Here is a 16,149-nt window from a genome sequence, read left to right on the forward strand (position 1 = left end):
CCTTTAGCTAGATAAAAAGGAATAGTCCGTAGTTCCAGTTGGACTGAACCATTCAATATGTTTGAATGGGGGTTGCGAAACATCTAACCAAAAGTAATTCCTATAAAAATGTGATTTCGTGTTACACTTGTATGCATTCGATATGTTAAATAATCTAAAATGAACGCAGTTTGTCCTGCAAAAATTAAGAAAACAAACATTTTATCCAGACTTATCAAATCAATATCATATTCTCCTACGTTTTATGTGGTTATTGCCCTCAGTTAGGTCTATCAGGTACCGCCCAATGCTACAGCAAACTCAAACAAACATATTGTGTTGTATTTAAGTTTTAGTCTTAGCTGTTGAAAAAATCAGGGTCACGATTGGGTTAGGGTTAGGCTAAGGCTAAGGCTAAGGCTAAGGCTAAGGAGGCGTAATTTCCGGGGAGCAAGGGAGAAAAGCATTTCCTGTGAGGCCTGCATCTGGGCATAGTCTCCCCTTGCCAATAGGTCACAGTCGCAGCTGCCACTGCTGCTCTAGCTCCTCTGTAGTCCTGTCTGCCAGAGACTGAAGAGTAAACTACCAAACGGACACAGGCTAGTTAGCTAATCAGGTGCTAAATCAGCTAACTTGCAGAACAGCAGCATTGCACCTTACTCTTGTGGGGTAGCATTATAATGGTTGTAACGCAAACGCTGGCCAATACGAAAAGGCTAGCAACAGTTAAATGAAGAGCAGCTTGTTTTTTTGGGTTGTTTTAATTAGCTAGGTCTAACGTTAGCTAACGCGGAAGGCACCCCCACAGAATAATAAATGGTTAGCAGAACGCAACGGACATAATACTCATTTTAAAAGGCATTTCTTCCTGAGTAAAGGATGTCTAAACGCCTGCGAAACATTGAGCTCTGCGCGGATTGCAATGTTCCAGGTAAGCAAATTTAAACCATCCCTCATTTAGCTGTTATCTGTTATTTATTCACTAACGTCTGGTGGCCCATCAAGTAACGTTAACGTTAAGCCAATGCGCTGCACTTCACTTCTTCTGGTTTAAATCAGATGATCAGTGCTGGCCCATGCTGCTTTCTGCTTTACAGTAAATTAGATTAACGTTATGCATGTACTTTTGTTTTGACAGGGCAAGTTGTTAGTTGTTGACAGTTCACTAACGTTATAGCTCCCTAGTTGAGGATGCAATTAGAACTGAAGCAGCTGTCATCATTTTTTAACGGTTTCCATCCGGTGTTACTTGCTTTAAATAATCAGGCAGGCATTTCTGATGGGTGTCAGTGTAATTGCACAGTTGTTTTGTCACAGATAAAAAAACAATATGTGTGTGTGAACTAATGTCTGTGGCATGCAAACGTTTCCAGCAAAGTTGAAATGTAATCAGATTATGAAATGTCATAGATCAGCAGGAAACTGCTCTGTAAGCTCTCACTAGAATGACATCATTTATAGAAAGTCAGTGGGTAACGTTACAGTGGTCTCCTGTCCAGGTGCCTTTTGTACACCACACTAAGGGGTATTGGTAGTAAACGACAAGCCTATCCCATGTTGACAATGTGTGACTGAATTTAAAACTAGGAGATGTATTAGTCCAGATGAAGACAACTTAATCCTGCGTTCATTATATGTCATCAGAGTAATACCAGCATCTTCTAAAAGAGATCTGTTTGATTAAAAAAAATGGTAATGGAAAATATTATTAAGAATGAGAGAAAATTAAATGAAGCTTTTCAAATCAAAGTTTCTGTGAAAGCCGAACATGCAATGTGTGTGAGGTACTTTTAGGAGTCCCCATTTCTATAGAAATGACGTGATGTGTTTCCGCAGCACAGGAAGCAAAATAGGATGCTGAGTGAATTGACTGCATGCTTTCATGCAGAAGAGTTTTGTTTTCTATTGTGGCACTGGCACCACAATATATAGTAAATGTGATATACTGTAAGAGTAGAATGTGAATTGTTTTAAGTAATGGCGAACAATTAAAAAAAAAAATCTTACGCTGGTCTCTTTCCTTTTTCACAATAAAAATCAAGATAAACAATGACAAGTATGGTAAATATTCAGTAATGCTCAAGTTTTAGTACCTTGTCTATCATCATGTCGTTCAGACTAGTTAAACCTCTCAGGTCTCCATAGCAGCTGGCCTGGATTGCCCTTCCATATGGCTGTTACCAGTTGTTGGCTGTGAATATTTTTAGAGTTTCAAGATGTGGTATTGAATTTAGCAGCACTTGTTGAGGAAAGGGTAAAAAAGGCATGTCAGCACCAACTCTCAGGTCTTAGTGGAGATGAGACTGAACACTGGGGACCAGGTGCCAGAATTTGACCAGCAACCCCTGCAGCTGTTCCTCCTACACCTCAGCTGCTGCTAATACACTTACAGTCTTCACTGTCCTGTCACAGTGCCAGCCACTCAATCTGCTTAACAGTTTATCGGCTATCGGAGTATCATATGAATTTACAGTATTCCTGGCCTTGAGATTATCGCAGTCAGAAGAGTCTCTGTATAAATGGCACATGGCACAACTCTGACATTTGTATGAGAGGAAGTGTGTTAAATAGGTCAAGGTTAAGTAAACATATTTATTTTGGTCATAGCTTACTGTATCTTGTAAATGTGCTCTGTCTCTATTTCTCTATGCATTTCCTGAATATGCAGCGCCAAAAGTTTTGAAAGCATCTTTCTTTTTTTCTTCTTTTACAATGTTTTGAAGGAGGAAGCTGCTCTATTACTCAACAATAAGGTTGATGTGCTTCAACCCACAACTGCTAGTCTTCACTTCCTGTTTTCACAGTGCATGGCTTCACCTAAATCTCGGGTTAAAAATGGCTTAAATGCTCAACTAGGATTTGTCCTTTTTTCTGCACTATGTTGCGTTAACTCTTTACATTAGCCTAAATAATGCTTCCAGTGGTCTGAGATAAGTACTCAAATATCCCATGAAAAGACCATGACCAACAAGTGTTGGTTCTCAGGACGTTTTTGCTTTTGCTTTTGTGGCGCTCAGCCCCAAACCCATTTGGGATTAAATACAATACCCAAGCTCATCTAATGATTGTACAGCTAGTACAATGGTGTGGCTGAGAGTTTTTAAACAACAATGGAGGTCTATGACACAGAACAATAAGTTGTTTCAGGCTTTGGCTGCACAGACAATATTTGTTAGTAGGATCTATTAAATGTGGGTTTCGATCTTTTTCTGGCATTTGTTGACAATAGGCTAAGTAAAATGAAGAACATCACTAGTCATATCCTTTAAGTGTCTGTGTGTAAAGGTTTTGACACCATTTAGTAAGAGTTTTTCTGGGTGAAGTCAGTGAGGAACAGAAAAAGGAGAAGTGGAGTGCTACCATCTAGCATGTAAGTGATTTGAATAATAGTACTGAGGAGTGGAAATGAAGAAAGGACATGACTTTTGATACATTTCTGACTCATTTTAAAAATACCTACAAATAAAGCTAGAGCAAATCAAATCTGTGAGAGCCAGATAATACAATATTGTACCATTAGCTATCCTTTAAATCACATCTTTAATACGTTGCGATTCATCATTAGATCACTGCAAGTGTCATGATTTTTACTGAATAGTTGTCTCTTCCCTCTCAGAACCTCGCTGGGCCTCAGTGAACAGGGGTGTGTTGATTTGCGACGAGTGCTGCAGTGTTCATCGAAGTCTGGGCAGACATAGCTCCCAAGTCCGCCACCTGATACACACACCATGGCCACCTACGCAGCTACAGGTAATAACCCCAAGCAGAAAAAAATTTATACAATATTCGCCTGTGTAAGGCTACATGCTCTCAGCTGTGAAGTTGTCTTTTGTATAGTTTATGACTCAGATGCCTTGAGATGACATCATCCTTGCACACAATCTGTATTACTGCGGTTTTAAATTCAGCAGGCCTCTATCTTTGCCCAAGATAAATCTGTTGACAACAGTTGTACATCAGATCCCACTGAGGTGTATTGATTTTATCCAAATATAGAAAGTGTTTGTTCAGAATAAGAACTGTTAAAAGCCAGTCAGCATTCTGCAGATTAAATCAGTGGGACACATTTTACAGATTTATTTTTTAATTTCATCCCAGATGGTTCAGATGTTATACAGCAATGGTGCAAATTCAATATGGGAGCACTCTCTTCTGGACCCTGCATCTGTGATGAGTGGAAAACGCAAGGCCAACCCTCAGGATAAACTGCAGTGAGTCATTATTGTTTGAAAATGTTCACATAGAAGTTAATTCATTAAGCAAAAAAATGAATTGTTTAACTTCCAAGTTGAGTATGTGCCACTGACTCATTATTGCTTCCTTCTTTCTGTTTGGACCTTTATTCTTCATGTTGTTCCAAAAGCCCAAACAAATCAGAGTTTATAAAAGCCAAATATCAAATGCTGGCATTTGTTCATCGCATGCCTTGCCGGGAGGACGACAGCTTGACAGCCAAGGATTTAAGCAAGGTGAGGAGAAGTGGCTGCTCAGTGTGATTTATTTTTTTTTTTTTTTTTTTTTTTTTAGAGAAAACTGAAAGATGTTTTTTGTACAAATCTTTGTTGGTAAACCTTATCAATTCATAGTAATAGTTGTTATGCCTCCGCGCCAGGGACAGCCGTGTTTTTTGGTTATCCATCCGTTCGTCTGTCCCATTCTTGAACGCGGCATCTCAGGGACCCCCTGGAGGGAATTTCTTCAAATTCGGCACAGACATCCACTTGGACTCAAGGATGACCTCATTAGATTTCGGAGGTCCTGGTCACTGTGACCTCACAAAACACGTTTTTGGCCATAACTCACTAATTCCTACGCTAATTATGACAACAATTTACACAAATGTCTAATAGGATAAAATGAGGAAGTGATGGCATTTTATATCCAAAAGGTCAACTTCACTGTGACATCATAACATAACTCAGGCAACATCATGGCATCATCACAGACAACATCATAACCCAGAAACAGAAGGTGAGACATTTGGTCCTATAGTGAATAGGGGACATTCATCCATTATTTAGATCTTCTGTGCTGCCCGGTTGAAGAGGTGTGTCTTAAGCATCCACATTTCGCCAAAAATACACTTAATACTAATTATTAATTAATATTATATGAGATGAGTGCGGACAGACATGGAGGTAAACTGCAACTTCACTGGTTTGGCCGAGGCATATATCCACAAGGCGATAATTCTAGTTTTTTTCCCCCAGCAACTTCACTCAAGTGTACGCACCGGGAATCTCGAGACTTGTTTGAGGTTGCTATCCCTGGGAGCACAAGCAAATTTTTTTCACCCGGTAAGATTCATCTGCTGTTTTTAAAACCAGAATTTTAATCTTTGCATTTACTTTTCTGTTGATTTTAGATCACAATGGTTTGTCCTGTGAATCAACCTCTCCTCTAGGAAAAAGGAAACACTCCCTTGCATGTGGCTGCAAAGGCAGGACAAGTATCTCAGGCTGAACTATTAACTGTTTATGGAGCAGATCCTGGAGCCCCTGACAGCAATGGCAAGACTCCCATAGACCATGCAAGGTTAGCTTTTTTCAATAATCTTTTATAATTCAAAAACAAAATATTATTTCAGCCTTGGAAGTATTATATAATGTTTGTTCTTTTAACATGTGTCTTTGTAGGGAAGCTGGCCACCATGACCTGGCAGATAGATTGGTGGAGATTCAGTATGAACTAACTGATCGACTGGCGTTCTACCTGTGTGGGAGAAAGCCAGGTATGCAACGAGAGAGAGATCTGTTACTGAAATGACTAAAATGATATGGGTCAAAGAATGTGTGCATGTGTGGTTGGAGTAAAAGATAGTTTTGCCTTGGCAAATATGGCACTACAATGAGTGACCGAGTATTTCAGCTTGTACACTTTTCTGTGGATTGCAAGGTACCTGATACGTGCAGTACATCTCATCAATGTGGCACTCCAAGCAGATAAAAACAAACTCCTCACTGTATTTCATTTACTTTGTAAATACTGATTATGTACTATATTTAAATAATGCTTAATATAAAATGTTTACGTTGATGATGTTTTGGCTGTCCTCCAAAATTCTTGTTGTTCCTTTCAGATCATAAAAACGGCCAGCACTTCATTGTTCCACAAATGGCCGACAGGTAAGAAAACACAAGCTGTAAGGCAACATGATGCATGTCGATATTAAGTGATTTGTCTGTGAATTAAAGGAGAACTCCGGTCAATTTCAACACGTAGCTCTGTTGTTTGGAAATTTGCCTACCAATGTGCAGTGATTCCTTCCGAGGGAACACAGTGAATCTGACTGCAGTAGATGTGACAGAAAGGCATAAAAGTTGTGTTAATCCAGCCAGTGCACATACCTCTGTTTATTTCCTGTTTTCCGGTCAAGTCCACACTAGTCGATTGTCGAACTCATACAATCCAATATTCCAGTCAAATTTGCTGTGTTCCCTCGGGAGGAATCACTGCACATGGGTAGGCACTTGTAATGACATTTCGAGCATGTTTAGAGGCTAAAAACACGTTTAAAACTTGCCCTGTTTAAGCCTGTTGGGTGCTAACGCTAGCAGGGGGATAACATGGTGTAGGCAGCACCGATTGTTTTAGTTTTTCTTGCTACTGACAGCACTCCAAATTTCCAAACAACAGAGCTATGGGTTGAAATCGACCGGAATTCTCCTTTAACGTACGTCTAAGTAAACAGGCTGAACTTGAATTGAGCCAACAAGAGAGTAGAGTGAGGCAGTTGTTTAATGGTTGTATTTTTGCTCTGAGGCCTGTTCTGTCGCTGTTGAGATCGCTGCAGCATCTACTATCTGTGTTAAAGTAAACAGACCCAGTAAAGTAGCTGAAATAGCCAAACACTCTGTAACTGCTGCAAATAATTCAGAAATGTTATTCCAAACTACTCTAATTCCAACCGAGAAGAAGAGTTGTATTTTCAATTTAAATGACACATTTGGTCTTTTTTTTATTGCTCTCTTTTGATGGAAAAGGAACATGTAAGTATTACTCAGAATTGAGTGTGCACTATGCCGACATAACAATTCATCAGCTTATGAAAGTTATGTTCTGCTTGTAGCAGTTTAGATTTATCAGAACTGGCCAAGGCAGCGAAGAAGAAACTGCAGTCTGTAAGTAGTTTTGCAGAGTTTCACTGTACTGAGCTATCTTCTCTCCCCTTACTTAACTCCGACTAAGTGTCATTTATTGATTTCCATGCAGCTTAGTAATCATTTATTTGAGGAGCTGGCCATGGATGTGTACGATGAGGTGGACAGACGAGAGACTGATGCAGGTAAGATGAATTATCCAGGAAAAGCTCTGTTGTCTTGTATCCAGAGAAGACATTTGTGCTGGATCTCCTCACTATGATACTTTAAACCCTCCACTGGTGCTGCAGCTATACTCCCACCTCTAAACCGGACAACATTGAGCTCATTCTTATCCTATTTTTTGTAGTTTGGTTGACTACACAGAATCACAGCACTCTGGTGACAGAGACGACTGTGGTGCCTTTCCTTCCTGTGAATCCCGAGTATTCATCAACACGAAACCAGGCGAGTCATCTTTACAGCAACTCCCATGCAAATGTTGTAGTATTTCCCTCTGCACACATTTACTTTCAAGTAAGATTGCATTCTGCTAATGTGACTTTGTCTTATTCAGGGACGACAGAAGCTGGCAAGATTTAATGCACATGAATTTGCAACTCTTGTGATTGACATATTAAGCGATGCTAAGCGCAGACAACAAGGGAATTCAATAGCCAGTCCCAAAGGTCAGCATCTTATTGTTACTTTATTTCAAGATCTGTTACTTTACTCCAAGATCTTGCTGACACTGAAGTATCACACATATATACAGTAACTATTCCAGTCTGTGTCTCTTTATTCCAGATAATGTTGAAATTATCCTGAAGAGCGTGGCTGTCAGGCATTGCAGTGACAGCCAGGACAACGACCAGCCTGACTACGACAGTGTGGCGTCTGACGAGGATACAGATCAAGAGCTCCCCACAAGCAAAGGAGATAGGACCAAGGTATCTTGGCATCACTTTCACAATCTTAAACCCCTGAAACGCTCTCTCTCTCTAGGTGCCTTTACCGTTTTTGTTTTCAACCCCCCTCTCTCAACAGAGCCTGGACTCTGACCTCTCAGATGGCCCCGTTACTGTGCATGAATACATGGAGGTGAAAAACGCGCTCTCTGCCTCTGAGGCCAAGATCCAGCACCTCATGAAAGCCAACAACAGCCTGAGCGATGAGCTGAGGCTGATGCAGAAAAAGGTATCCACCTCGCTCCAACAATAAGATCACTAACACCGGGGGCCGGACTGAGGGGGGGCCACAGTGGTCAGCAGAGCTCTTCTCCTGCCCAGTGGGATCGCTCTCTGGTGGGGAGGCCGAGCTATCTGAATAGGAATACTGTGTTGCAAGATAAGGCTGCTGTGACACCCTGCTGGTCCACCCTCTGTTTTGGCCAGCATGTTTGATTTCAAAGCTTTTTTGTTTTTTTTGTTTTTTTTTTAATTTGTTTTCTGTATTTGAGAAGAAGAAATGCACCCTTTCTTCAGTAAATAACAAAAACAGTTTACCGGTAGTCCTCCTTTTTTGTAATGAAACTATGCTGTCTAATGTTACTAACAAGCATGTTTTAAGAAAAAGCATGAAGTAATTTACAGTGGTTTTTAACCCCTTTGTAGTGACTAACTGAGATTGTATGTGTGTGCCTTGCTTCATCACATATACTGTGTTTATTGCATATAATTATTTTGGATGGTTTCCAGCTGTTTTGTGTTTTTGGTAACAGCCTTTTAGTACATGTGGATTTATTGTTTGACATGTCTTAGTGGTCTGGTTACATTTCATAGAAATGTCATAGAAAGCGTATCCCTCAGCTGATACAAACCAGGAATACTGTTACTCTGTTAGATAAACTGCTATAAACATGACGATGTTAAGTTTGAGATTCTGCACAAATGTATGCACTGTGCTTCAACTTAGCAATTTATATCCTGCTAAACCCATACTATTTTGAAAATGATCATTTTGGCCACAGATGTTCTCACCATGTTACAGCTTTGATTTTGTTTAAATGAACGCCTAATGTTAAAATTGCTTTAATTTGGCTGTTTTGAAGGGGCATGCCAATTGTTTGTTTCTCTTAATTCTGTTTGTGTGAGTCTCGCTTGCGCACACAGGGTCATTGCGACACTGCAGTAGACATACAGCACTGTAGCGTACTGTATTGTTTTTGGGTGATGTGATCTGGTTTTGTGTTGGCTTATGGTTGAACAGATTCACTCAAATGACCACGTTCAGATAAAGATGTGGTGGAGAAAGCAGGACATGAGGCTTGTCATGACATATTGTATATCTTTCAACTTTATTTGGAATGACAGCCTTTACCAAACATCAGTCAGCCAGTCATTATGGCAAAGGTTAGTAACTAAACCATTCTCCATTTTCTGACAGTACACCAGATCTAGCAGTTACTTTGCACTAAATGCAAGTAGTTGTATTTATTAAGGACATTTTTTTCTTCCCCCAAACTGTTATATCCTTGACAAAATCTGCATGATTTTGTTCATTCTTGAATGCCTCTTATGCTCTTATAATTCTTGATTCTTAATTACGGTGGCTACTTCTTTGACTTAAACTGCATCTGTGTTGCTTACCTACGCAACAATCTTTTGCTTGCTTATCACTTGCTTTGCTTCTTCTTTTTTTTTTTTTTTTTTTTTTTAGACCAAGGCAAAATCCCTCCCAAATTAAAATTCATGTTATTCCTATGATTTTTAGGAGGTTGATGGTCAACTTGATGGATAATTAAGAGATCATAAGATGATATTTATGGGAAAAGATTCTAAGTCATGTTTCTAACCTAAAGTCTGTAAGCTCAAAGCCACGAAACACGATTTTCTCTGTTAGTCATTATCGTTGAAGCAGCTTCTGGTTTTGTATATTGGTAATATATCCTAAGTTTGTGTTAGAGAGCATTTTTCAAATATTGACTGAACTTGTTATATTGTGGGAATAACAACAATCTAAAAGGTTAGATTCTCAAATTTTATAATATGATACCCACAAAGATGTCTTTATTCCTGCCAAATAAGTATATTTATAAGTATTTGACTACGCATGCTGACAGTAGCAGACTGTGAAAGTATAATATGAATAATTTTTAGGATCAATGGGATGAAAGCTGAAATTTTATGCTGTAAAGATAAGAGTGGATCATAACAGGGAACACCGCTTGCTTTGCTGAGAGCACTTCTTAGTGTATTGCTGACCGTCTCTTCCAGCTGCAATCTCTGCAAAGCGAGAACACCTCTCTCAGGCGGCACGTCCCAACCAATATCTATCAGATCCCCAGCGGTTCAGACTACCCCGACCCCTCCAGTCCCTCAGCCCTGAAACGCCGGCAGTCTGCGCGGGCCAGTCGGCCCATGTCTATGTATGAGACCGGCTCAGGCCTGAAGCCCTATGTCCCTAAAGGGGAAACTCCCTACCCAGAGGAGGGTATCCCCACCCTGCAACCCTTCCCACCTAATGTAAGTAAGACCTGTTCCCTGCTCTCCTTTGCCATTTCCTCTCCACTGCCCGTTTCCCTGACTTTACCATGTCTTCATCCTGTCTGCAAACCTTTATCTCTGCCTTTTTGTTTTTTTGTACTCATTTGCCACTGGGTAATTTTTTTTAGCATCAAAGACGGAGTCATCAAAACTACCATGCCATTCATTTAGCCACACAGCCAGTCACATCTCATCTTGTCCAGATACATGTTCAACACCATTATCTGCATATACTGTATCTGTTGTTTACTGGAGTGCTGCTTGTTTGTCAGACAAAGTTAGCTGTAACCGCAAGGAGATGCTGTTATTATGATATACCTTGAAGGTTTGTACTGTGTTTTATGTTGATGAAGCATTAAAACTACCATACAAATACTGCGTTTTTGTAATGCATGATAATTTCACAAACTCACCTCATCTTCTCATCTGTTTGGATTCTCTTTTTTATTTATATACAGTATTAATGCAGTTACATTGAAGCCTGTGAATCATAATTTTCTGGTACTTTTCTCTCGATGGATTAACTCCCAGGTTCTTCAGTCATATTTTTTCCAGCACACTGTGCTCAGAAAGGAAATGTAGCAGGATAATCTGTAAAAAAAACAAAAACAACCAAGACCCTTTAAGTTGACTACATAGCATTAAATTATCTTAAGATCATCCCTATAGTTTTCCATCAACTCCATTCTCAATATAGAGTATCCGATTAAACCACAACTGGCTCAGAGAGACTTGTGGGACATCTAATCTCTTTCATCTGACTTTTTAGTTTTTTTTTAATTTAAAATGTGATTTGAACCCTGTCTTTAGACGGAAAGGGGCGCTTTTGTGACCACCTCTTCATCCCTCCCCTCATTTCCATCCACCCTGTCTTGGTCGAAGGATGAAAGTGCTCAAAAGGTTAAGTACATCCTCACTCGGTGCACATCTTGTGGGACAGAGCGAATCCACTTGGAGCCATTTCTACCTCTTCCATGTCCCTCACCTCCCTCTGTTCTCCATATGCTGCTCCATATCTGCCCTGCTGCATGAGCTGCCCCTCCACCAGCTGCCCTCACCGTCAGATACCTGCCTTCATCAGCATCATGCTCACAGCGCGGCTAAACAACCGTAATTATGTGGTTTTGTCAAGGCAAAACCTCTGATTGCTGAACGTTGAGCAGAAAGTTGCGCTTGTAATGCTTCTTAGCTCCAGAAACCTGTGAAGCAGATGATATTGAAATAAGGAAGTATGATTGGAAAAAGTTTGTTAGTAGTGTTTCATTTTTAGTAAATTAGATTGTTACATGTATATTTCATACCTCTTGAGTTGTTAAACTGATGTTTTTTTAAATTTCAAACACTCTTAGTATAAAGAGAAGTCCTTTTCTAACCCTGTCTCTAACAACTGCTTGGCCATTTTACACAGTGAGCTTCCAACAGCATGCTCTCACTTCCTCCAGTAACACAAACAACGCGGTGATCCAGGAGATTACCGTCTAAAAAGATGTATCTTCTGTTCAGGAGAAACAAAGATTTATCTAAAAATGTATGTGCTTATCGCATTTCCTGAGGCCAGCTTATGTGTGCTGCGTTGCATTTTGTAGTGCATACAAGAGGAGGATGTGTTCAGATTCTTTGACATGGATTGAAAGGGTATGAACAATAGGTCCTGTGTGGCATTTTTTTGTCTCTCCTTCCTGTTTATACATTTAGCTTTGAGTCTGATAGTGAATCAGCATACAGTGAAGTTACAGTGAACCATGTCTGTTGTGAAGATAAGGCATGTGGTTATAATCTCATCTGACTTCCCACTCTCAAACCATGACCCTCTGGGGTCTACTTCTCTTTATTTTGGAGAATGAGTAAAGCTTGTGTGTCATGGTTCTCGTGTAATGTTTCTAGCCACGTGTTGATTATTAGAATTGGCTTTTTGTTTGACTGTTTTGTTAATTGTCATCCATGAATCATCCTTATTTCAACATATTGTCACATTTGATGATGATCATAGTCACTTCCAATAGTCAGCATTAGTGATTATGTCATACTGATGTGAGTAAGCTCTCTGAACCTATCTGCATAATCGGTTTTACTAATCCTATATTGAATGCTTTAAATTGATTATGCGCTTTTGCTTCACAGCTTTATTCGCTTGTTTCAGTCGGAGTCATCTGCATCACTTTTACTTGTTTATATTCCAATTTGACATACAACAAACAGAAAGGGATACATTTACAATACATGTTTATTTGTCAATGAGCATTTAAATTGTGATGTCACTACAGCTGTTTCTGGTTTATATCCTCAGTGGCATGGGACGTCTTGCATGAGGCACTTTATCATTTTTGTGTCCCCTCTCTCCCTTCTAGGCCTCAAAGTTAGAGATGCAAAGCAGCATGCCGGAAAGTGACTATGACAACACATTCAATGACTCTGAGATGGATGATTCGGGGTAAGAGCATCACCCAGAATGATGGTTTGTTCTAAGTGATGAGTGAAAGTTTTCTGGCTCCTAAATACAGTTTAAAGGGGTTTTGTGTTAAGAGTAAAAACAAGCAGGGATTTGGGCAGCAGACATAATTTCTTCTGAATTTCCCTCTGCAGTTTGTGCAGGAGAGGGAGGCTGAGGAGCAGTGGCTGGCTGGGGGAGAGCAGCTCTATCCCGGAGCTGGATGATCTGGAGTCAGACCCCACGCTTCCCAGCACAGAAGACGTCATCCGCAAAACAGAGCAGATCACCAAGAATATCCAAGAGCTGTTGCGAGCTGCTCAGGAGAACAAACATGACAGGTCAGAAACTGAAGAAAAAAGGGATCTTTCTTTATCAGTTTAGGATCTGTTTTTTTTAGCTTTCATTTCCTTGCTTCCATTTTTATCTCTAGGTTCCTCTTATATTCATCATTATTGTCATGTTTAGTTGCGTTTATCTCCTATCATTTCCCCTTTTTTTCTGTTAACTTCACTCCTCTCCTTTATTCTACTTCAACTTTTCTCCACTGTTATGATGTTGTTTTGGTGTCCCCGTGCCTCACCCCTGTGAGCAGACCATGTGAGCGGGAAGGTGTGCGACGGCTCAGGCACAGCCTGGGATGTTTCAGCACTCTGGTGCCCTGGGCCGAGAAGGCCCCCCCTCCCCTTCAGCCGCTCAGCCTGCGCTCCCCTGACCCCACCTCCTGGTACTCTGGCCTCTGTCCCTGCCTCCCAGGCACAGTTTTATTTTCCTCTCCCTCACATAGTTTCTGCCTCACCCTTTTCCCTTTGCCTCACCTGCTAACAAGCTATCTCTTTTTTTCCGATTTGCTGACTTTGAATCTGCTTAAGTTAATTGATGCAAAGTTAAGCTACATATATGCAGTGACTTGTTTTTGATATATAGGTGACAGTGAAGTTGATGCACATTCTCAGGTTGATGTTGTTTCTACTGTGTAGCCATACATTTTTAATACTAAAATGTGCTATGGAATAAAACTGCCTGGTACTTACAATGCTAAAAATACGCGCAAAAAATGTCTGTTAAATAGCATGTTCTGTTAGTGTTAACCAGAAGTTGAAGATGATAATGCACGGTGTGGTGTGAATACTATATAATACTGTACATTGCTTGCATTTAGGAGCTTTTGGTTAATTGATATTTTATCAATGTTTGTTCTGTAATTTTGAGGTTTTTTATGAATGTGACATCAATATGTTGAACTCAACAAATCTTTTCTCCTCACAGCTTCATACCCTGTTCAGAAAGAATACATGTGGCTGTAACAGAAATGGCTGCCCTCTTTCCCAAGGTATGGAAACAAGTTTGTAGAGGTTTTGTTTTGAGAGAATGGATCAGTCAGCCATTATGTTTTTCATGTGTTACTTTAAAGGTATCACAAGCACAAATACCAGAGTTTTAAGCTCCAACTACAGCAATATTTTCAGTTGTGCCAATTCCTGATGCTCTATTTTACTTGTTCCTTTACTCAAATAAAAAAGCAATGCATTTCACCTAAATGTGTATGTTTTTGTGTGTTAAATATAAATATTTTTAAGTGTGTTAAAAGAAAAGAGAGTGTGGTAAACAAACCAAAGTAGGTTCTGGCACGATTCAGTCCTAAGCCAGCAGAGGTCAGTGTGGTTTCAAAAGGATCTGCACAATACCGGCTTTCTTTGCACCAATCTTTTGAACAAACACCGTCCATTAGTATTAAGATATTTTAACCTTGCTTTGCAGAAGCCACGCTCAGAGACTGTAAGAGGCTCGTTGCGCTTGTTGACCTCCAGTGCGTATCGGCTTCAGAGCGAGTGCAGGAAGGCGTTGCCTTCAGAGGGCTGCCCGGGACCGGACATGCAGCTGGTCACCCAGCAGGTCATCCAATGTGCTTATGACATCGCCAAGGCAGCCAAGCAGCTTGTCACCATCACTACAAAGGAGAATACCAACTAACAGCACTTATAGGGCTGCAATGCAGTCAGCATCTCAGTTTTGTTCTTTAAAAAAAAGAAATGTTTTTTAATTTTGTTATTTTTTGTATTTGGGGTATATGCATGCATTGTTTTTTTTAATTTATGGATAAATACTTAAAGCCAACTCTGAACAAAAGAGTGTAAAGTGGAAAAGGCAGCAACTTTACCTAGGAATACCAAGCTAATGTACAGTAATAGCACAATTTCTCTTCAGGTAAATTAATAACTTCCACAAATCATGTTAATAAAAGCAGCAGCTAGCAGGACTGGGGACTGTAATAGTTTATAGATTACAACTTGAGGAAAACTCGCTCTTAGCTACAAATAACCTTTAATCAGTCCATATTGTAAATAGCTTTTATTGAGAGAAGGAATTAAGCACAGTACAGTAAATCCACATGATGATATTGGTTAATATTATTAGTCCAAAGCCAGGCATGGAAGCTGAAAAACCATACATGAGTCATGAATCTGCTGTCATGGAATACGATTGCTAGTAACTAAAGGAGCTTCCTCTCATTAATTGCACTGTGCAAGCATCATCATACCGTAAAGTTTAATCTCCAAAATCAAACTGACCATTAAATGTTGGGAACTTCATTTATGCACACTTTGTAGCTAATCAATGCTAATGTTTGTTGCATCGAAAAAACTATTTATACGTTTTTTTTTCCCCTGTGTCTGCAGTGCACTTATTGCGGCTATTTATGCGTGCCCATTTGTCAAGTCAGTGAATGAAAATAACACTTTTTCAGGGGCCAAGTTGTATTCTTCACCAGCACCAAAATGTTGTTGTATTAAGTACAAATGGTGTGCTGTGTTTCTCCACACTGCACTGTATTCTGCAGTCTTGTGTGCCATTGCAGTGTTGGTGATGTTACAAGATATTTAGAGCTAATAGCCATACTGTTTATATGTCCATGTGTTTTGTGCTCTGTTCCGTTGCTGCTAGTTTCATATTTAATGTGCAACATATGGGATAGAAGTTTAGACGTCTCCTGTATAATTGTGCAACCCAACGTTCATCCTCACCAAGTGTTTCAGAGTTCATTTTGAAATCTGATCAAGGTAATGTCCCTCTCTGTACTTGACCAGAGTGCAGGGATGTATGTGATGCAGCTGTTAAGTTGCACTTTGGAAAAATAATTATTTTCTAAATAAACTTAATTTATAAATATAGCCTG

General features: G+C 39.9%; 1 protein-coding gene across 12 annotated transcripts; it reads left to right on the forward strand.

Annotated features, from left to right (window-relative positions):
- Positions 1 to 400: 400 nt before the first annotated feature.
- On the forward strand, positions 401 to 16,144 carry git2a (G protein-coupled receptor kinase interacting ArfGAP 2a). Of its 12 annotated transcripts, none has more exons than XM_031309274.2 (22): positions 401 to 910; positions 3,596 to 3,729; positions 4,078 to 4,190; positions 4,343 to 4,448; positions 5,190 to 5,276; positions 5,384 to 5,514; positions 5,616 to 5,710; positions 6,059 to 6,104; positions 6,963 to 6,968; positions 7,049 to 7,100; positions 7,192 to 7,264; positions 7,429 to 7,526; positions 7,636 to 7,747; positions 7,866 to 8,008; positions 8,106 to 8,255; positions 10,274 to 10,522; positions 11,354 to 11,443; positions 12,892 to 12,974; positions 13,127 to 13,312; positions 13,567 to 13,698; positions 14,241 to 14,304; positions 14,733 to 16,144. In XM_031309274.2, the coding sequence occupies exons 1-22, from the start codon at positions 859 to 861 to the stop codon at positions 14,943 to 14,945; spliced, it is 2,415 nt and encodes an 804-aa protein (XP_031165134.1). In that variant the 5' UTR covers positions 401 to 858; the 3' UTR covers positions 14,946 to 16,144. The 12 variants fall into 12 exon arrangements, with proteins under 12 accessions (XP_031165134.1, XP_035849152.1, XP_031165143.1 ...); XM_035993259.1 differs by having other exon boundaries at positions 7,052 to 7,100; XM_031309283.2 differs by lacking the exon at positions 10,274 to 10,522.
- Positions 16,145 to 16,149: the final 5 nt, after the last annotated feature.

The sequence above is a fragment of the Sander lucioperca genome, chromosome 2, assembly GCF_008315115.2.
Source record: "Sander lucioperca isolate FBNREF2018 chromosome 2, SLUC_FBN_1.2, whole genome shotgun sequence".
In the NCBI taxonomy this organism is placed as follows: domain Eukaryota; kingdom Metazoa; phylum Chordata; class Actinopteri; order Perciformes; family Percidae; genus Sander; species Sander lucioperca.